Source organism: Charadrius vociferus, unplaced genomic scaffold (assembly GCF_000708025.1).
Source record: "Charadrius vociferus isolate BGI_N301 unplaced genomic scaffold, ASM70802v2 scaffold553, whole genome shotgun sequence".
NCBI lineage: Eukaryota > Metazoa > Chordata > Aves > Charadriiformes > Charadriidae > Charadrius > Charadrius vociferus.
Genome location: NW_009647688.1, coordinates 859,312 through 881,603, shown reverse-complemented (window position 1 = coordinate 881,603; position 22,292 = coordinate 859,312). Strand labels below are relative to the sequence as shown.

The 22,292-nt window shown below is 39.8% G+C and overlaps 1 protein-coding gene across 1 annotated transcript in view; it reads right to left on the bottom strand.

Moving 5' to 3' along the window:
• Window positions 1-22,292, bottom strand: part of BEAN1 (brain expressed, associated with NEDD4, 1) — a 77,736-nt gene that overhangs the window by 15,631 nt on the left and 39,813 nt on the right. Inside the window, exon 2 of the mRNA XM_009881392.1 lies at window positions 1,668-1,984. Within this exon, the coding sequence (XP_009879694.1) occupies window positions 1,668-1,984 (317 nt within the window). The remainder of the gene's footprint in view (window positions 1-1,667; window positions 1,985-22,292) is intronic.

Below are 22,292 nucleotides of genomic sequence, written 5' to 3'. Positions count from 1 at the left end.
GAGGAATTTACCGGGACTAATCCAGTCTATCAAGCACTGTGCTTCCCTTTCGCTTGAGAAGTGAAGGAAGCCAACTTCCCAGTGACTCCCGCTGCTCCCCTGCTGGCCGGTGGAAGCATGCTGAGATGTTAGGATGGCATGTGCTAATGTAAAATTCTCACTTGAGCAGACTAGCACAATTTAGTTTCAGATGATTCTTTTAAATTCCTCTGAAAATATCACCATGCTTTTCTTTTTCCATTTCTCTAGCATTGTTATTTCTAACAAGCAGTTTGAAAATTGTCCTTTATGTTTTTATGTGTTCATGGGTAAAATGGTAACTCCAATTTGGGTTTAACTATTTAATATCAAATTTAGCTGCTGAAAGCTAGGAAAAATAGATGTTACGATAATAGTAGACGTTAGTTTTTTTTTTTTTTTTTCCTTTGTACATTGCCATGGGAGTTTGCATTTTATTTGGACTCTCAAATTTATTCCCAAAACATAGACATTATTCACTTATTTGGATAAAAGTTTCTGGAAAAGCCAAAAATAATTGTTCCTGGCTCCAGGTGGACAAACTGATCTTAGGAAATGTGTTTCCTCTAGACATCAAAATTCCTGGTCCAAATAATTAAATGAAGTCAGATTGACTTCAGTGGATACTTGATTTACTTCAGTGAAATCAAGATTTGAGCTGACGCATTTTTATGAGGCTCACTATTATTATCTTTTCTATATAAAGAGAAAAAGCTCAACAATATGAAAAGAACTGTACTCTCATAACAAAGAGCAGATATAGCAGCCTAACCACAGATGACAAAAATTGTTGATGCTTCACTCAATTCATTAATCTATTTATCATTTGAATTTTTACTATCTGAAGACTTGCAAATTAACTTGTTGTAACTGTTTTTTTTCCTTAAATATCGAAAATAATCAGATTCTGTCATTTCCTTGACAAAGTGGCTTTTAACTTCTGGTCAGCAAACCCCAAATTGGCCAAAAATATAATTCTACAATTAACTCCTTCATATTCCAAAATCCTTTTAAAGTAAGGAGGATTTTTTTCAGGGGAAAGGGGGATAGGAATTGGCACTTTTTTATAGCAAACCAATCTCTTTAATGATGATGACAGTTGTAATGACATCGATGTCATTAATGATGTAATTAATGATGATGACGGTTGTCATGACATTTTGATGCCCTGTTGTTCTGTTTATATGCAGTTACGAGCTTTTGTGGTCAGAAAAGAAGGGATTGCCCAGTCATTCAGTGTTGTGGGTCAGCGCACACTGCAGAACTGGAAAGCTGCCTGGCTTTCCAACCCAGAGAAATTGTGTTGTATGCTATACCAAGGCTATAATGGTGTGTGAAAATAAACTATCAGGAGTCTAGCGATGGAGAAGAAATCTTATACTGTATCAGGGGAAAATAAGCTCTTTAAGAAATGCTGTTGGCATTGGCCCTGTTTACGTTAACCATTAACTATGGAGCTTCTACTATGGGAATTCAGTGCCAGCACAAAGATGCTATTAAACTACAAAGTTGTCTGTGACCTGTTCATCCTATTTTTTAATTATTTTATTTTTTTTTACCCCTTGCACAGCGGCCAGATGCTTTTTGTTGCCCGTAGCACCAGATATTAATAAAGTTAAACATTCTCTTGCTATAACTAGCTATCTTACCATAAACAGCATCTCTCCTCAGATGGGGGTGTCTTAACCGTCCATCCTTGCGCAGACTGCCAACGATGATTGTAACGCAGGACAGAAATAGCACAAGTCCGATCACTACTCCAGCCACCAGAAGGGGTGAAACAAGTAAACTGGTATCATTGCCGTTTTCACTGTAGCTGGGGAATTCACTGGCTGGGCTGCTCTGGTTCAAGTGAACTTCTGTACAGCAGAGAGAGAAAGAATGTGTCAGTTGTGAAAAGAGACATTTACAAAGTGTGATTATAGGGATGCCAAAACTAAGGGCTTTCAAAGCCCTAAGAGCCAGTCTGAGACAGATCCATTGTACAAATTCATGCTCTTACGGACAACCTATTTATTAGACTGATTTCTGGAGCTGTTAGTAACTGACTCTGGGGGAGTCGCTCGGCAATCGTTTCCCTGTTTTTGGGGAATATCCTGCTGGAGTCAGTGATGTCTGTTGCATAATGGCAATTTTGATTGCTTGTTCCTGAAAAGATTCTTTGTATCATGAAATGATTGATGCTGAAAGCACTTCCGTGCAGAAGGAGGAATGTGGAAACTCAAAAACTTGGGCTCTGAGCAGAACCGCATGTTGTTACTAGGTGTGAAAAGACTCCAAGGTTTTGCAGAGAAAGTTTTGGGCAAGAGTGAAACAGCAGAGCATGCTTTTGTAGTACAGGGCATGCTTTAGTTTGTGGGATAAGTCAGCATCCCAAGAAACTGATCTGCAGCAGAGGGGGGAAGAGACTCATTCAGAGTGGAATTCTTAGCGTGGCACTGGACGTTCGTCAAAAACTCTGCCTTTTTAGTAGCTTTTTAGAAGCTTGGGCAATATGGCGGTGCTGTTGGTCCTTAACATCTAATAAGTTGCTGAGATAGAAAACCATCACAGCGAGTACTTAAAATTTGCTCATTAAAAACCCGAAAGCGAATAAACTTAATTTATTGCCCTTTGGGCTCTCCTGTACGTTTAAACAGTAAGCCAAGGATGGTGCCGAACCTGCGCTTTAGTTCAGGCTTTCCTTGTGTTCAAACTGGCTACGTGCCTCGCGGAGAGGTTGGGTTTGGTGCAGTCCTCCTCCTTTCATCCTCCCTCGTTCGGCCCGATACTGTGTAAGGAAGGAGCTGTGTGGGCAGAGAGACCTGGCCTTAAAACAGCATGGAAGGATTGTGGCACAGCAGGCAACCGCAGACTGAGCTGAGCCTAAACCGTGACACTCGTGTCCCTCTGCTCCTGGCAAGCAGTTCTACACAGCAATGTTACTACTCTTACTTCTACCCCATTTTGATTTTTCAGTTGAAATGCACTCATGTTGTATGTGGCAAAAACTATAACTGCTTTCCTCTGTTAAAACAAAAATAAATGTATCTCTAGATGTATTATTTAAGATCAATAATAAATCTGCCTAAGGGAGAAAAATGGAAAATGCAAGATTATGCCAAACTATGAAAAGTCAGAATAACTCCAGTAATTTATTCGTGAGTCAAATATCCTTTTGAGACAAGCTAAAGAGAGAGTATCAGAAGTTACACATTAAGTTTCCTCTAGACAATCAACTGGTGACAGATGATTATCCGTGTGAATTAATTGCCCATAGAGGTATTTAGGGGGGATTGCACTGCTAATGGAGGGGAGGTAAATGTTAGAAATTATGGGAAAAAGGATTCAGGATTTAAATAGGGATTCTGTCTGCTGAAGTAAAAGGTTCCATATGTTTATTTGTGGACAAAAGTTTGGGCATGCAAATTTGGGCTTAGGTCTTGAAAACAAGTTGCAGTAAGCACCCATTTCCTATCCTTAATCCACAGCTTATAAAAAACCAACCAACCAACATCCACCCATCCACCCACCCCCAAATCAAAAAGCAATCTCCCATTAGCTGCTCAGGATCAGACTATGTACCAAGAAAACCACAATTTTATTGATGCAAGAAATTATTGGAGATGCAGATATACTACGACTAGCTTCCAGATATGGCATGGATATATTTTTATACCTGGCTATATGCCAGTTGAACAGATAAATAATTTGTTTCCTACAGAAACTAAGGCTAACAAAATTTTGCTCTTTTGAATGTTCTGTAAAGTGAATATGTGCTTTTGGAAGTGCAAGTGCTTTTTACATGGATAGATGTTAGCAGACAGTGTTCAGCAATGTCTTCCCCGCTCTCTGTGGTGGGATATACCACTCGGTGTCTTGCAGTCACACTAAGCTTAAAAAGAAGACGATGGCTTCAAGCCAATGTATATTATCATTGGCCAACACTTGACATTGAGAGAACTGACTAGAAATATAAAAAACCTGGGGAATTAGCATGTAGTAGGGTTTTTGTTAATTTTTTTGGAAGCACTTGACTGTTGGCTGAGAATCTTTATGAGCAATTAAGATAGACAGCCAAGAAATGTGCTGAGCTTTTACAAAGCGTTTTATGCCAAAAGAGAAGACCGAGTTTTCTGAAAATGAAACTGATTCTATAGCATTGAATCTAAAGGGTATGGAAAACTGTCCTACTTAATACTCTTAGCACATGGAGTTTTTGGGTATGGGATATGTTTGAGGGGTAGATTCGGCCGATCTTATGGCCCTTGCACTAGAACTAAACTTCCTCAAAGTTTACAATTCTAATCGTGTTTCTCACTTGCACAGGTTTTTTTAACTATCTCTGTTGGAAATGTGTCCAGTGTGTATTCCCGCTGGCTTTCCACAGCCTTGCTTTTTCAGATATTTGCAAATTCTGTCTTTGAAAGATGCAAAGTATCCCAGGAGTGCCAGGTAGTTTAAATCACAATTGCAGGGATTGACACCTGAACTGAAAGTACTGGTGATAATTTATTGGTGATTTTGGCTGACTTGTAAAGATAAAAGGAAGAATCAAGTTTGTTGCCATTATGACCAGACGATGAGCCTGGGGTGTGAGGCTGCTCTATCCACTGTCAGGCCTGGGATCTTCAAACTGAAGCCAAGCAGTACTGAAACTGGAGCTGGTGATGAACTTCCCGTCAAGTTCAGTAAGACAGAAAAGAGGCCTCAGCGAGTGCTTTCGGATCTTTTCAAACTTGAACAGCTACTAAATGATCCTCTTAACAGGAAGGGACTGTCTAAAGAAAAGATCACTAGATTTTGCGTTTTTTTTTTTTTAGTTGTGTATGGAAGCCAGCTGGTGTCTTAACACACTGAGTATTTTGGAGATTCCTGTGGTACCACCCAGAGTGAGCACTCATATTTGGTCCTATTTGGCTTTATAGGAATTTAACAGGTTAGCAGTGACTTCAAATAGAAAGCACTCTCTCTTATACTCTCCACTTGTACTTGAGGTGTTATTTTTTATTTCAAGACAGCCCATATATCTAGCACATTCTCAGGGCTTCCTTAGCTTTTCCAAATCTTGTCTGTTTTATCTCTTGCTTCTCACCATCATGAATTTTCCTCTTTTTTTTATGCTGTTAATCTAATTGAACCCAGTCTCTGGTAAAGACAAGATAGACTGCAATATTGCTCTTATTAGAAAGAATGAATAACAGCCTAGTTCCTAAAACAATATGCAGTTGATAAACTTCTCTTATGGTATTATTTTCAATTTGACACTGAGTGTAGTCCTCCGGACTTTACAGACTGACTTACTACTATGGGAATTGCTTCAGTGACTAAGAACTACAGGACGAGACATGATGTTGATATAAATTCTTTGGTTGTAAATTTCTGTTTATATTACTTTTGGCAAAGGAAGGTCTTATAAATATTTCTCCTCTTATCCAAATAAGTTGTCTTTTGATAAACTGTACATTTCTGTATATAAAAATGCTACTTTGTTTCCATTCAGAATAGAAGTATCTGGAAATTTATGTAAAGCCCATAAATATAATGGCAGTAGCAGAGTGCTTTCTTCTTTTTTTTTGAGGTAAGTTGTATTTTTCCCATGAAACTGCAAACTGTAAAGAATACATGTGTAAATATGAATACTTTATATCTAATCCTCTAAATATGAATTATATTGGATGCACAAACCATTGCTTTTATCCAGTGATGGGAGTTGTGTGACTAACCAGACACAGCACAAATGGAACGTGCTGGCTGTTTCAGCCGTGAATACAATGCAAGGGACACATATGGCTGAGGGAACACTTAGAATGAGAGTACTGGTGGAAAATTGCCTACGCTATCCATTCAGTGTTAGACAATAAATTATCCATCTGCAAAATCCCTTAAATATCACATTCTATTATTTTACACAGTGCTCCTGCATCTCAACAGACCGACTTGTAAAGTGACATATGTAACTGAAGAAGGCGTAGTACAACTCAACTTTTTTGGTGTATGTTGTGCTATTCCTCCTTCTCATTCACCTGTCTTTGAAGGGACACTTCTTATTCCTTTCTAACTTGGCAGTAAGGAATGTTGAAGTTTCAGTTGGGTCAGATCCTGCCAGAGTGGAACGTCTTGGTGTGTGGATGCCTCAGGGGAGTTTGGCTCATCCAAGATACGGCTTCTCCACTGCTTTTATGTGCTTGTAGCCCAGATGAGACAGAAGGGAAGCGCTACATATAAATGAAAATCACATCTCTCCAAACTGAAATAGTTGTGAGGTTTTTTCTTTTCTTTTCTGAAGGCACATCAGCGCTAGTGAAGCCGCAATGGTCTCTGTAATTGATGGGGTTTTCTTTGTTCCCTTTAAAAATTGGAGACGATTTTAAGGCTGGATCTTACTAAGATAACCAAATCTCTTCCCCTGGTTTAAAATCTATCATCTTAATAAAGATGGTAATTCATGTTATCACTGGTGGAGAGGATGAGACATAGAGTGTTTTTTTTTCCCAGCCTGAAATGTACGTGAACAGCTCATGAAGAAGTGCTGATGTGTTGTACTGGGAGGATTTTGCGTGCAGAATCCTGCACCTCTACATCCCTGCCAGCCTCCATTAAGCATTGCCCGAGGAGAGAACGGGCTCAGTGATGACTTGCTGAACTAGAGCTGTAGCACACTGACAGAACAATGTTGTATTACATGTACGCTCTGGGTTAGTACTAAGTTGTTTGGGGTTGATGATGTAGCACCTCCTGCTACCTTTAAATTAATGAAGTGTACAGACTGGAAATGAGTAGGAGGAAGCTCAGTATAGGATAGTGCATAGTATGCTTTGATTTTTAAATAATCACAACAAAGTGTCTCAAACACCAAAACAATTTAAAACATTTTTTTAAACCCTGGTTGGAACAGTGTTGGAATATGCAGTCTCTTTATCAAGGGGAGGAGATTGACAGATGGCAAGAAGGAGTTGAGATGTCTCACTGAGGCACACAGATAAGCTAAATTAATGGAATTGATGAAGATTTTTGTTGACACTGCCTTTATGAACAGTTCCTGTTCAAAGATGATTTAGTCTGGCCAAGAGTGACCAATTGGATTCTGCACTTGCTGCTGTACTGTGAAATAAGGCTCTGCCTGCAGCTGCTACCAGGCTGCTATCACACTGCTATCACACTGCTTATTTCTGTAGCTCCCGGGCAGGAGTTCACAAAATGAGTGAGGCAGGTGCATTACAAAAACAAGCTGAAAAAGGTTTTGGATCACAGGCGATGGCTTTGCGCAGAGCATCGCTGTAGCAAGGGAGAGAGATATTATTCAAGTCATTGAATGCAAAGGCCCCATAGGGGCTAAATCTTTTTTTCTTTTAAAAAAAAAGTCTCCATTGGATTCAAAGCTATTCCATCTGGATCCTGAGGAAGGTTGGAACCTCCCACTTTGGCTAGGTAAATGCCAGGATGTCATCTCCTTATGGGACTTAAGTTGGTTATCCCAAGTATACATCAGGAGTCACTTCACATCAAAATCCGGCCTGTATTCGATTTACATTTATACTTTGTTCAGCTCTTATTTTTGTGCAAACAATCATAGAATCACAATCTGCCAGTTTTAAATGGAATGGCAATGTAACAAGTTACGATTTTTTTTTTAACCTTTCCAATCCCTAAATGTAGTGAATATATTAAAAAAAGTCAGTAATTCCATAGAAGGAAAAGCTTATGAGAACAGCAGAGCTGAAAATTGAAATCAGCACATTTTCCATGGAACACTTTTGATGGATTTATGATTTCTTCTGACTCCCTGGTTAAGAGTCCCACTTAATGATAAAACTGGAACGGAATGCGCCCTCCCCATTATAAAAAAAAAGGAAAGTACTGTGCATTTTACTAATTCTGACCAGTTGGATAGGGAAGAAAACAGGTATGTTCTCCTCACATAGCTTCTTGCAACCTACTTTTTGGCTTCTTGCAAGACTGCCTTCTGTGGCTCTGGTGAAAGAGAGTAACTGTGGCACACCTATGGCTGAGTGCTCCATTGCATAAGATCTACAGCAGCTGTGATGGCAGCTTATTGAGGCAGGAGTAACTAAGGACCCAGAAAGACTTCAAAACTGAGTAAGTACAGGGAGTTTATAGCTAGCATTGAAGTTTGGAAGTTGGAAAATCGGTCACTAAAGACAGGGTATGCCCGTGGCTTGTGTAAAGTATAATGAAGCAGGTGGCACTGCCTTAACATCTGGATGCATTGAATGTTGGGTTCTTGCCCTCTAAAGCAGCTATACAGTAGTGCAGACTGTCATGCTACAGCACACTCTCACATCTACAGGCTTTTAACACCAAAAGAATAAAACCACTCAGCTCCCCGGTTATAATCATTCAGCTATGGGAACACTGCCCATCACATTCTTCCTATACTCTGGAGAGATACAGGAAGCAGATAAGAACTGCTGCCTTAGTACGTGTAATGCTTAAATAGCGTTTAAAAGGAACTGGTGATGATGCTATTGGTCCTTTGCATTTATCTTATTATCTTGTAGCAAAGTTGAGCAAATGAGTGGAAGAGTGGAAAAACTTGGGAAGTGTCCTCTCTGTAAATCAGTTTTACAGGAGCCATACAAATAGTACAGGGAAAGGAACTTTCAGTTTAGGAGGCCCAGGAGCATATTTGATCCTCTCACGCTGCTTGCCTCTACTCCCAGCAGCCCAGGGGCCGCTCACGCGCCGTCCTCCCGTGCGGTATGCTTTTCTGGTTTGCACACAGAAAATTCAGCTGCCTCTTAAGCTGCAATTGATACTCCATAATAACCCTACAGGGATTGCTTCAAACTTCTACCTTAATGTGGCTTGTAAAAGGCATCACATGGTGTATGTATTCATAGATTAAAGATGGGTTGATCTAGTTTAGCTCATGTATGTTGCAGCTCAAACTTTCATCCACTTACTGCTTACGAGAGCCCATTAACCTGTGCTTGATGTTAGCTTCTCTTCTGGAATGGTACTTAGTAGCGATTTGACAGTTGAGGAATAAATAAATTTTTGCTGTCAGTTGCTGCAACTGTGACATTTAAACAGTTCCCCAAACCACATGATATTCGTTATCATTTTTAAATTTGAGGTAAAAGTCTTGCCTGATTATTGCTACTGTGGGAGATACTTCAGTGTAATCCCAACCCATATGAATGCCATTAACCAGGCAGGACCCATACATTTAGACTAAGTTTCTCCGCAGCTCGCATTGCCTCTTTGATCTTTCTCGCTGCATAATATGTTCTACTCATAATTAAAACTTTTCACTGATTAATAGTAAAAAATCAAAACCTTATTCAGACATGAGACTGTGTGATAGGGACATTTCAGTTTTATCTGATGCCCTCAGCTTAAAGTGAATTTGGAGCGTACTTACAGGTACAAAAGCCGCCCATGACCTTGAGAAGCTCATCCAAGGCAGAAAGGGTGGCCTTTCCTCTGAGATATCTAACTCTGCCTTTTTATCATGTCTGCCGGCTATCAGATAATGACTTTTCTCTTCTTGCATTGACATCCTTATTATAGAGCCAGAATGAATAAGATTGGATCACCAGCAGCCTGCAAATTGAGAATGTCAGAAGCAAAGAGAATGTGGCTGCATAAGGGCTCAGAAAATAAATCTTTTCAGATGCTGTGGCTTTAGGGTATTATGTTGATGTCACAGCAGCATGTATGGGTGCTGTTTCAAATTAACAGGAAAAATCTTCCAATTTTCAGATCCATGGTCTATTTTATCAACATGATAAATACCACTGCAGTGAAACAAATCACTCTGGAAGTATAACAGCCCACTTTGTGATGGACAATATATTTCTTCCCCTATTTTCTCATATACAAACAACTTTGAACTAATACAATTTTATAAGTGGGACCCAAACCTATTACTTTTTTTCAGAAACTCTGTATTAGGGCTTGGAAATAAGTATGATGAGAATCCTATTTTACCCATTAAAGTAAAGTTACCTTCACAAGCTTCACAAGATCCAACTTAGGTTGGTAGTGACTTGACTGGGGCAAAAGCAAAAAAATAATTTTTTTTTTTTTTTTATTGTGAGAAACTCTGGTATTTTGGCACGTAAGCTTCTCATATAGAATTTGGGGAAAAATGTAGCAATACAATAATTTTTCTTTTTATTCTGAGAGGGAAAGGTTTGAAAAAATGTAATTGGCAAATAATTCTATATTTTTCCCTCAGCAGTCTGTCTGCTTGAAGTGTGATCGAGATGTCTCATGTCTCCTCTTTAGGAGGTTGAGCTCTGTCTGAACGATATCTAATGTGACCTAAAGAGGTAGCTATAGGGCAGATTACAGCTCATGGAAGATGTACCCCAGGCAGAAAACCTAATATATATTGGGGGGAAAAAAAAAACCCAAAGCCAAAACATTTCACAGAAAAGCTCCATTCTTTACAAACTTTACTTTCCACTTCCACAGAGCAAATGAGATGGCAGGGATGAAATGCTTGCTAGCTCGAACAGTAACAACTGGTGAGCAGCTGACTTGTGTTCTGTTGCCTGCTATATGCATTTAGGAATCTGTAAATCAGCTGTCCGCTCCTGATTGTTATTAAATTGGCTCAAATTGTGAAACTTTTTGAATGATGGAGTTTGGTATTTTCCTTCTGTTGCACTGCACTGTTCAATTGGCTCTATTAACCAGCATCTTTCAGCAATCATTAACCTGCTCACATGATTTGGAACTCTAGAAAAGAGCTCGTAAAGGATGATACCTGCAACAAAATTCTGAGATTGAACTACTAACTGAGCTTCAGGAATCATATCCACCTTTTATATACCTTGAACACTCCTTCTAGAGTACTTGTGGCTATGTGCTGCTTCTTATTTAGACTTTTCCTATTGAAATAATCCTATTTATTTTTCCATCCTCATCTCCAGTCTTTTTTAGTGGTAATTACTAAAAAAAAAAATGTAGAAGAATGATTGACATTTACTGCTTAAGAAATAATGACAACTGCAATACTGATCCAGCCAGTTATGTAAGGAGCTGGGTGCTAAGTTAGAAACCTGCTAACAAACGCTGGAATCCAAAGATCTTTTTTGAAGAGGTGATAGCATATGTGATATATCTCGATCTTTCTTTCAAGGTGACTTGAGGTTTTTTTAAATAATTAAAATGGTTTTGCAGTGTTGTTGTGCACTTCCATATGAATTACGGTGTTGATGTCACAAAGTATACAAAGCCTATAGCATGACTTACATTATCATTTGTATCTGCAAAAGCTACAGCAGTATCTGCCTGCATGAATCAAGGAGTTTTCTCATACCATTAAGAAACGATTTCATTCTCTTGGATTTTGTCTGAATAGGACAAGGACTTCTGCTTAGACAGCTGCTGGAATGTCAATAATAGCAAAACAGATATTGATTCTTGGGACAATTTCAGTCACGTAGTTTCTTTGTTCCTAAAGGAGCCACCAAAATTCAAGGACACTGAAAATCTACAGAAATTAAATTATTCAAACATTACTATTTGTAATAGTACGGGGGCGAGGGAAATCCTGTCTTTAAAATCCCTATTGCTTACTATAGGAGACCCGTTTGGTTAGAGGACTGGTGAACTGGAGTACAGGACTTGCCATACAGCCGGACACCATTCCAGATGTATTCTGTGCAGTGTGTAAGGGCTGCCTGGTACACACTGCGTATTCTGCGTGTCCCGTGCGTACCTTTGGCTGGCAGAGCTGAGTCTGGCTGAAGAGGAGAGAAGACTCACTCCCCGAGGGACTGGGAACAGTAACTTTGACCAGCTTATAGGCAGTGGTGGTTCTCCTGGAGTAGCCTAACATTCTGCTGCCTTACATATCCAGCTCATTTTATAGGTTCCACATAGTTCCTTCTTAGAAATAATACAATGTTGGTTGTTCTTCCATTTGAGATGGCAGAGGAAGGACTTTAAAAGCAACCCCCCCTCCCCCAAACAAGTGTAGCCTTTAGGAAAGTACATTTACTCACTTTTCTGTATAAACTGGAGCATGTATATGTGTGTATCTTAAATATAACATATACTTTCCCTTTCAAGGGTAGTTTCAGCAGAGGGTAAACATCGATAGCTGCTAGAGATGAGGTAGTCACACCTTCCTACCTACTGGGAAGTCGGAAGAGGTCCTGGGTTCTTCCCCAAACAGAAGACACAGGCTGAGAGGGACTGATATTTACAGATGCCACGAGAAGCATCTGTGTGCACTGCACCAGTTTCTCTCCAGGCAATTAGAAGTGCAGGCTGTGAGTATTCCTCCCTGTACTTAAAATGAAGCTATTTACTATTTTCAAAGAGGATTAAAAGGAAATTTCTAAAGGAAATGGAAATTGCTGTGTGCATTGTTCTGCATTGCTACTGAATGAGATTGAGTGAGAACAGTAACAGAAAGATGCAGAGTAAGGCTAGAACAAGAACTTTGGCTTTTTCTGCGAGCACGCTGTTTCTTAGATTAGACTCCATTTAAATAATTATATGTTATGGGAAAGTTGATTAAATTTTGAGTTACAAAGGTTTTATAAGTCCATTTGTAATGAACGGTGTTGCATGTGGGTTAGAACCTCTGCAATGCCCACAGAGCGCCCTTGACAGTGTCTTAACCGGGAATACCGACTGCTTTTAGGGCTAGCTAGTATTTGTGGCCTTTTGAACAAAAGGGACCAGAAAGTGGTTCAGTCCCAGAAAATAAGTGTGCCCTGCAGGGGTGGTTCTAATAAGACTACCTAAATGAAAGCTCTTTTAGGGATACTGCCTGGAACAACAGGGAGAGAGAAATACCATCCAGCTTCCACCTTCCTGCAGTAGCGGTGTTCACATCAGAGATGTGCTTTGTGTGTTTAGTCTGATGTTAAAGGTCACTAACTGTTGTTCTTGCAGTTTATCCCGTAACTGTGATTTTATCTCTGAACACAATTTGCTATTTCGGATGAGGCAGAATGACCTTCCTTTGACTATTAACCCACCACTGCAGCACAAATGGACCCTCCATTGTTTCCTGAGCCCTGCCTGCACGCAAACCATCCTATATCTCTTACTTTTATTAATATTCATAGTGGAAATGTGCCTGTTAAATTGTTCCCATTTACCCACTGGAGAAAAAACAAATTTTTTGGGGAAAAAAAGCTATGAGATTCTTGGTGGAGAAACTAGTGCTAGTTTCTCCACCAAGAATCTCATAGCTTTTTTCAAAAATTCTTTTGAAATGTAAAATTCTCTTCTATCCCCTTTCAAGTGCATGGGCGAATATATGGAGAAAGATATAAACAACTCTGTAGCAGAAAAGGAAGTTATTTCTTTTGCTGGTTATCCTGATCACACATGGACTGCAAAGGGATTTTCACCTACCTACTTGCTAACAGCAAGGACTCTTACTTGATTAACAAATTAAAAGAGAATCATACACACACAAAAGAAGAACCCCTTCTTCAGTATCCTCTTATGTACCTTTATTACTCATTTTAACTGTGTGCTGGCAGATAAGAATTACATTGTTAGGCTCATAATGCAGCCAAGAGGATTCACATGGTGTGGCCAGTTAAGGTGCTTCTATTCAAATTAACTGAACATACTTCTTCCCTACCAAAAAGGTATATATTACATTATAGTTTTGCAATACAAGAGAACTCAGAATGTCCTTCAAGATGAGGGCAATGTAAAGAGTTCTCATTAGAAGAGTTTATCACCATCTCAAAGAGATTGCTAAACTTAGATATGTAAATTGTATGCACCTGCTCTTATGTGGACTAATATTTGCATGAGAGACGCTGCTCCTTCAATTCTGGTGCGAATATAGGAACATCTTCAGTTTCTTATGCGTAAAAAATGAGATTAAAAGACATTCAAAGATTAAAAGCCAGTTGAAATTTTATATTCTTTGCATTAGTAGACAATGATTTTTTTTTTTTTTTTTGGGAAGAAACTGACAGCATGAAAATAGCTCCTATTTTATACGACACAGTAGAAATACAATGTGTGAGCTGGAGAAAAGTGGATGCTATTCTGGAAAAGGCTCATTCATGAAAGCGATGTAACACTGAAAGTAATAGAAGGGGAAAAATGCTGCTCCAGGGGTACAAGAGGAAATATCAAATCCCAGCAAAATACAGTGGGATATGTGTCGTCTGTGCTGGACACTACCTTCATAATGACCTTGCAGTTAAAGACTTGGGGAAAATCCCTTCCAACAGCAGTAGAGTGATAGAGCTTTGAACAGCAGTAAAAACTCGGTCCTCTCCTGTGCAAAGGTGCTGTGGCTCTCAGAGCAGACCAAGTATCGACAACCGTGATGGAACCCCAGGGCTGGAATTCACATTTTACCCCCGTGATCTCCACAGGTCACCTCTGCAAGGTCTGGTGAGACACACGGCTGAAGTGTGAGGCCTCCACCAAAGCTCACCAGTCTGTGGGAGTGTTGGCTGAATGAGAACCAAGTGCATGCTAAGACAATATGGAAGCCTCAAACTTCAACTGCTTAAAGCAAGAGCAGTGCAATGACTGATTAATCTGCTGAAATTGAACAAAAATAACCTTAGAAAAGGCGGCTGTTTACTTTTTAAAGCTCTCGTGCTTTAATGTAAGAATGAACTCCTGATGGGTATCATAACAGGAAAGTGAAATATGTAAAAAGCTGAGATAAGCCTCATATTAATTATTAAAAAGCTAACAGTAAGTTTTTGATCTGCTGTGGAGACAAGATGTAAACTCAGAATTACCCTATTGCCTCAAAGCAATTTTGCAATATTACATTACCTTGGGAGTAGCAGGTGAACAGCTATTTCTCAGAATTTGTAAAACCATGGACTTCACAGCATATCCTAAATATAATTGTGCTGGAAAAATGCCCAGTTAGAGTGGAAATGGAAAGCGGACACTTTTTTGATTGTTTCAATTTTTTTTTTTTTTTAATCCGAAGTGCCCGCTGTCCTGAAGCTTAAGGAAAAACATTCTGTGGGAAAGGTCTGAAATCTCTGCATGTATCAAATAGTTCTTTTAACTCCTCATTCTTGTCTTGCGCATCACAAGGTATTTGTTGAGGGGTCTGAATCAGGAGTGGTGGGGGTGTCTTGAGGCTGTAGTACAGTGATACGTTGTTCAGGACTTAGAGAAGGGAGAGGCCCTGCCCCACGGAGGGAATTCCACCTGCAAGGGAATGCAGGTTTTGGGATTTGGTGGTTTGTGTGGGTTGGGGTTTTTTTGTGTGTGTGTGTGTATTTGGTTTGTGGGTTTGTGGTTTTTGTTGCTTGGGTTGGTTTGTTTAGACTACCGGAGATACAGGATTTTATTTTCTGTCCCTTTTTGAACCTTTGCCTTCTTCTAGATAGCTTCTGCAGTGGTATTAATTGTAGAAATGTGCTAGAAGTGTTAACAAGGATAACCACTATGTTTTCTGGAGCTACACCTACAGCTTTATCATGTTCAGCCTGTGCATGTCGTCCTACTACAATTTGCTCTAAAATCTGCGCTGAATATCATTTGGTGGTGGGACTTCCACTTTAGATCCTCATCTCTCTTTTGCTGACAGCATATGATACATCATGCTGTTTGGTTTATTAAAATAATTGATGTATTCATATTTAATGTGTCACTTGTTAATACTATCTTGTTAAGTCCTTCTGGGGATGAGATCACAGATTTTTCTAACAAACAGCTGCTGCATAGTTTCCTGAAATACCAGATTTTAGGGTTGGGCCAAGGAAGACAGGGCTGCTGATAAAAACAGATGGCCTCATTGCTAACAATATACCTGAGCTTGCAGGCACTGGATGGTTGTGAAGGTGTGGGCAACCCTGTCGACTGAGGAAGCGCTAAGGCTGTTCAGTGAGCTTGTTGGTTCTGAAAGGAACGTCACTGCTCCCGTTCATCTCCTGTGTTACTTGGAGAGAAACCCTGTCTGTGAAGAAAGATTAGAGATAGCCTAATAACGCGTAGGTTTATTCCTCATGTTGCCCTTTATCAGTGTTTGATTACCCAAAAGTTCTGCTAAGAGAAACATACACATACCAACCTTAGAAACTTACTGTGACTGAGATAAAAAGTAATGAACAATGTATAATGCATTAATTTACGATATTTTTCAAGATGATTACTGGCTGTATGAATGATGATCCTGTTTCCTCTGATTAATTTAGCACAAGATTTCTTCTTTTACTCTCTCACTGACTATGAGGTAGATATCACTGATGAAGCACGGGTACCCTGTAATTTCTTTTGCACTACTGTTACTCTATCTGAACAATCTTCCATCACCAGCAGTTCCTGAATTGTTAGAGGAGGAATCAATACAGCATCCAGTCAAATTATCTTGTGCACTGGCTCAGTTATCTGCTCATCTCTCAATTACTCCCAAACATGAAATCACAAAGGAGCAGACACTTCACTGCGGCAGGATTCCAAGTGAGCAGGATGTCAGTAAGATGTGCTGGGGGAACACTGTCTTTTGCAAAACCACATTCATAGCAGTTTTGGATGTGCAGGTTTAATGTACATGCATAACAATCATGGTATGAGATCAGATTAATTATCCATCCATGCAAGCTTCTGTAAGTTAGGAACATGACTATAATCATTATTTGCATGCTTATTGAATTAGATTTGAAATACAACTTTTTTGTTATGGTTGTATCTTTTCTATGAAATGTTTATCTTTCTTCACTGGAATTTTGGCAAATTGCTTTTGATCTCAGCACTTTTAAAATATTTTTTTTTGGTAAACAGTAAAAGCAATTTTAAGCAGAGACATCTAACTTCAAGGTTTTGTATTGTCTTGAAGTAACAATTTTTAATTCTAATTAATATGTTCCTGTAAGGACAGTATACTTAATCTTCATTGTTGGTATTTAATTACCAGAATAAATGTGGGAGAAGGGTGCTTGACCCTAGGAATAACGTGTAGTTGATCTGTCACCTTTGCTTTAGATGTGGCTTCTTTAGGGTGACAATACCTTCCTGAGTGGGAGGAGGAAATCGGGGAGGAGATGGTAAAGAAACCCTCATCTGTGAGAATGGGATCTTTCTTTTTAGAGACCATTTGTACCAGATGTTTCATTAAGCTTTATCCAAATAAAACCACCTTCAACTTATTTGCCCAAGTAGTTAATACTGAAGAGCCAATGAAAGCAGTAACACCTCTTCCTTCTGCTCCAGCACCTTGTCTCTGCTCCTTGCCCAGAACAGCTTGTTTAGGGTGGACAGGAAAAAGATACAGCAAGTTCAGTCGCTAGCCTGGTCAGTCAGGTCAAAGGCTGGGTTGAAAGGATCTTGCCTTACCACAAAAAGCAGTCCTGGCTGCAGGGTGCAATTTGGGGCTCAGGGACGTGGGGAGAGGACCGGGTTACAGCCGTGGGCCCCATCAGTAGGGACGTAACATTTGTATGGAACCTCCTTCTATGGTGGGGATGTGGTGACATTTGTGATGGATGTCTTTGATTTAATGGAATATTTCACTAGTCTTATTTACTCTATAAACACTGTCCTTTAGATTCTTACTCGAGGTAATTTAATATGAATACATCAAACTCATAAAACCCCTGTCTGCCTTCTACAAATGTGTATATACATATATTATCACAAATAGTTGCTATGCTATGATCCCAAATCAAGATTAATATGAAATCAGTTTGCCTAATGTCAGCCTTAATATTAGCTTTCACTTATCATCCTTGAATAAAGAGCTCTTCTCATTCTTGTTGGCAATTTCTACTGATAAAAGTAGGCTTTTTTCACTGCAGCTTAGCACACTGAAGCAAGGTTTTCATGTTTCCATGAAGTGGTAGGAGAGATGCTGACTTCAGGGCATGTTTTGTTTCCGTTTGATGAACGCCAGTTTGCCTGTCCTTCATAACTGCGGAGGAGGTAGAGGACGCAGGCTTCTCACCCACCTCTTCCCTTCTGACGTGGACGAAACAGCAGCTCAAGGGAGTAGACCGAGAGCAGAACTATCCCCATGTAACTCTGATCCTGCAGGTGCCCCATTTTTCTAAGCAACGTGTGGCAGGGCATTGTGGTTCCCTGTATAGCAGGTCACGGGGCTTTTGGTGGGTTACAGAAGGAAAATCTGTGGACTCCCTTTGCATTGTCTTAGCTCCCCGTTAGGATAAAACAGTGTCCTACACAGTGGGGAGGACGGGGTGTTGCTGGACTTTGCCATGCAATGGATGGCTATACGACTGGAAGTCTACTGCCTATATAGCCAACATAGTTTTTTCTGTTCTGGTAGAAAAGATGGTGTATCAGGAACTTGGCATCCTGTGTCTAAACGCTTGCTCCCTTTTCAAAGGGAAGGCATGGTATTAGTGCTAAAGAGTAGCATGTTACCCAACACCAAATCATTGGGGTGTTCACATCTCCCATCAGACAAGTCAGTTGCTCAAGCACCAAACAATGAACTGAATGTGCACAATTTTAGCACATCGAGACCGTGACCCCTTTCTTTGGCTTGTTCAGTCCTGAAATCCCATGCTGACCTCTGTTAGTACAAGTATGATCCAATTTTGTCAGAAGAACACTTTATTGTGTGCCTACTGCAAGGGCCGGCAGTGTTCAAATTGCGTTGCAGTCATGTGCGGACAGATGGTTGCACCGAGGCTGTCAACTGACACACCAATGCGTTTGAGCAGAGTGGAGCTTTAACAGAATGTGTTTCCTAAGTCAACAACCAAAAGGGCAATACCTTAACTCTGCTCTTCCTTGGACTGACTTGTGATTTAAATTAAACTCAACTGACACTTTCTGTGGCACATGATCTATGTCGTATGCTCGGTGTTAAGTCAGGCTCTAATTCTGCATATTTTTCTTGCACTTTCCATGAGCTGTGGAAGAAGGATGAATTACCATCACACTGTTTCCTTAAGCTGAGCAATTACTTCTGATGAATATTACATGGGTTATGTGAAGACAGAAAATAGGAAAAAAGACTTGCTATGGAAATGTGGTTTGGTTTTTGTGTTTTTTTTTCCTTGATGCTTTCATCTCTTCTGTAGTTGGGATTACTGTGCTATTTATTCTTTATGGTGAAAGTATGACACTTATGCCTATTAGATTTTTCATATTTTGCTTTATATTCCTTAAGAATTGGGAAATATAAGTAACATTCCTGTGCTGTCTTTCTGTATTTTTTTTTTATTGTGATGATGTTTCCTTTCTCCAGACAATAAAAAAATAAGATGTTGCATTATACCTGTCTCGTTCATGCATTTTTATCATCAGGTAAACTTTCTGTCCGTCTTGTTAACTCATGCCCCACGGAGTATTTCCAGAATGAGGTTTCTGTAGCGCGTTGCGAAGCCCGTGCTGACTGCTGTCTCCAGCGTAGTAGTTGGGGCAAGAAAATGTTGGGAGTCCAGCAAAGGCTTGTGGACTGACCTCACTGTATCTTACTGAATTGATGAATCTGTCGTGTATTTTCATTGACTGACCTCTTTGTTTCTGTACCAATTATGTACTTCTACATGTTTCTGCTGTACTATATCATATACTGCATTCCTAGTATTGAGAAGCAGGATTCCTGCAGCAAAGTATGTGTGAAGAAGAGCTAGCTGACAAGCACAGGGATACACACTTTATTCTCTTGGTATTAAACTAGTTTCAAGAAAGAGAAATGCATCTCTGCTGCCGACACTGAGCCAACAGTTTCAGTCTGAGAGAAGGAGAGAGAACAACGATATTTGTAATCCCCTGCTAAATGCAAATAAGTACTGTGTCTCTCTCTTCAGGAGACTGCTTCCCTGAGTCAGTGGAGTTCATTTACATTTTGGTGACATCTACAAGAATTTTGCCAACACAGCTTATTACTGCAAACATTGTGTCAGCTCTGACATTTCTCTTTCCTGGGAGAATCCCCAGACTGGCTGGGTTTGTTCTTAGTAGCAGACTTGCGGCTTCACTAGCGGCGGCACACAGAAAGCAACACCAGCCTTAACCATTCCTGTCCCTCAGCTGGTAGAGCATCGTTCTCTCAGTTAAACCACCACAACTTCTTATGGGCATGGTGTGAAGCACACTGCGTGAATAAACACCCTCCCCACGACAATGCTATTCTGGAAGCAGAACCGGCACCCTGACCTTGCTCCGAGAGCAGACACAGGAATGGTCCCCAGGCCATGGGTCCAGAGTGTATGCACAAAGAACTACGTTGATACAACTCAGGAGAGCCATGCTGCAGTAGCGGGGCTCGCCTACGAACATCAAGGAGATCTGACTCCCAAACAGGCACGTAATTTAAATTAATCCAGCACTCCTGGGGCCAGGCAACCGAATCCATGGAAAACAAAGGCCATCCCTGCAATTGCACTAAAGGTTGTTATAAAAGGATGCTTAAATCCCAGCAAAGAATCTTTTTTCCTGTGTAACTGTTAGGGCAAGTGCTGCGTTACAAAGATGGTGAAGGACTTATTAGTGCTTTAGGCCAAAGGCATCATCTAAGTTAGACCCTGAACTCTTTAGTCTCCCTTTTCCATAGCACTGGTTTGTGCATTCCTCTGGCTCCCCCACGCAGAAGGGTTGAGGGGATTACTCCTACTTCTTTCCTCAGAGAAGGATGTCATCAGGGTTTCATACATTTATAAACATCATTTACTACTTTTGTGAATTACTGTTGTTTATGAGTCTCCAGTGATGCTTAGTAAGACAGATCAGGAGAATAGTTTGTTGTCTACCATTACATTTTTTGTTTCTACCCTGCTTATGTATTTCTGTATAATATGCATTTATTTGCTACTTTTCTCTCTGGAAAGAAGCCTGGCAGCTATAAACACTTCCCTTGCAATGTAATGATGTGAACAAGCCTCTTCTGTTAGCTGCTCAGATGAAACCAACCAAATTATTTCAGTCATGACTTAAGGCATATTTGAATTTAGGATTTCAAGGAGGCTTTATACCCCCTGGCCCTGCAGGCTGTTTTCTATTTGCTCTGTATTTTTCATCTTATTCGCAATTCTACTGCATATAGTGTTTCCCACTAACTCATGTTTCGTAAAGCTAATGTGCCAAAAGCTGGGTTCTGCTATGTATTTATAAAGAGACTGCAGACAAAGAAGTTCGGCCTCAGTTCAGGAAAGCGCTTATGTGCATACTTTACGCACTGTAAATGCATTCTTGATTTTATTCATACAAAATTTTCCAATTCAAGGAGCACTGAGATGGATGTTCAAAAACTGTCACTGTTCTACCTATTTCCAGTGTGGGAACAGTGTTTGCCTAGCTGATGGGCTCTTTTTCTTGTCTTGTCTTTTTGAAAGTTTGTGTTATAGAAGTTACTGAAATGTTTTAAAATAGCTTTTTCTGAAATGCATAGACTTCATATTACAGATGAAGGAAAAGGCATATCAAGATAAGTCTTTAACTAGATTAGTTTCTTGGCTGTGCGTGCGGGTTTAGGGAGCAGCCTTTGGCAGGCTGCCTGCACAGGAACTCCCCTTTTAAACCTTAGCTCCTCTTCCTGAAAAAAAGCAACCGTACAAAGAAATATTTTAATGTATTTCAAAATATAACAATAACACTGATCATTTCTCAGTGTGAAATTGAACTAGTAATTTTTTATACCCTATGAAATAATTCAGTATTATTATCCCTACCTTCAAAATAGCTGTATTTAGCAGAATGGGGCATTTTCTAAGTTCATGGGGCAAGGAGGATCATCGTCAGAACGCCTGGCCCATTTCAGGAAGAGCTGGCACTGGCATCTTTGCTTGATAGTACCTGATCGTACTCCTTTCTTAAGGCTACTGATTCCCATTAGCCATTGCTGATTTCTCTAGCCAGGAGACACAGGCTGCCAGAGCCACGCAGCCTTACCTTTTAGGTTTACTGTAGGCCAGAATTCTATGCTTAGTTGTTATTTTCTAAACCCTCTATTCTTTTTAGCTATGTCCTTCTGAAAAGACAAATTTTCAAATTAAAGATGCATAATACAGATAAGAGTTCTGCTCTAATTAACTGTTACTTGAGGGCTATTTCAATTATGTCCGTTGTTCATTTCTGCTTACAAAACTTAGTAGAATGTGAGTAGGGTTTGAGTGATCAGGCAAGATTAACAAATACCGACCCTTAGCAGGCAGTGCAGTATGCATTAAATAAAACTTAATGTCAGCAAATAAAAGAGAAAAATATGGTGAATAAACATAACAGCACAAGAAGAAGCAGTCTTTCAAATTAATCCTGAGAAAGGATAAATAAAAGTTGAGAGAAGAGGATATTGCTGTCGTTAGTTACCAGACTAAGGTAGTACATGAAATTTATAAACAAGTCCAGCAACAGCATTTTGGTATGCAATATTGTTGTAAGAGGGAAAG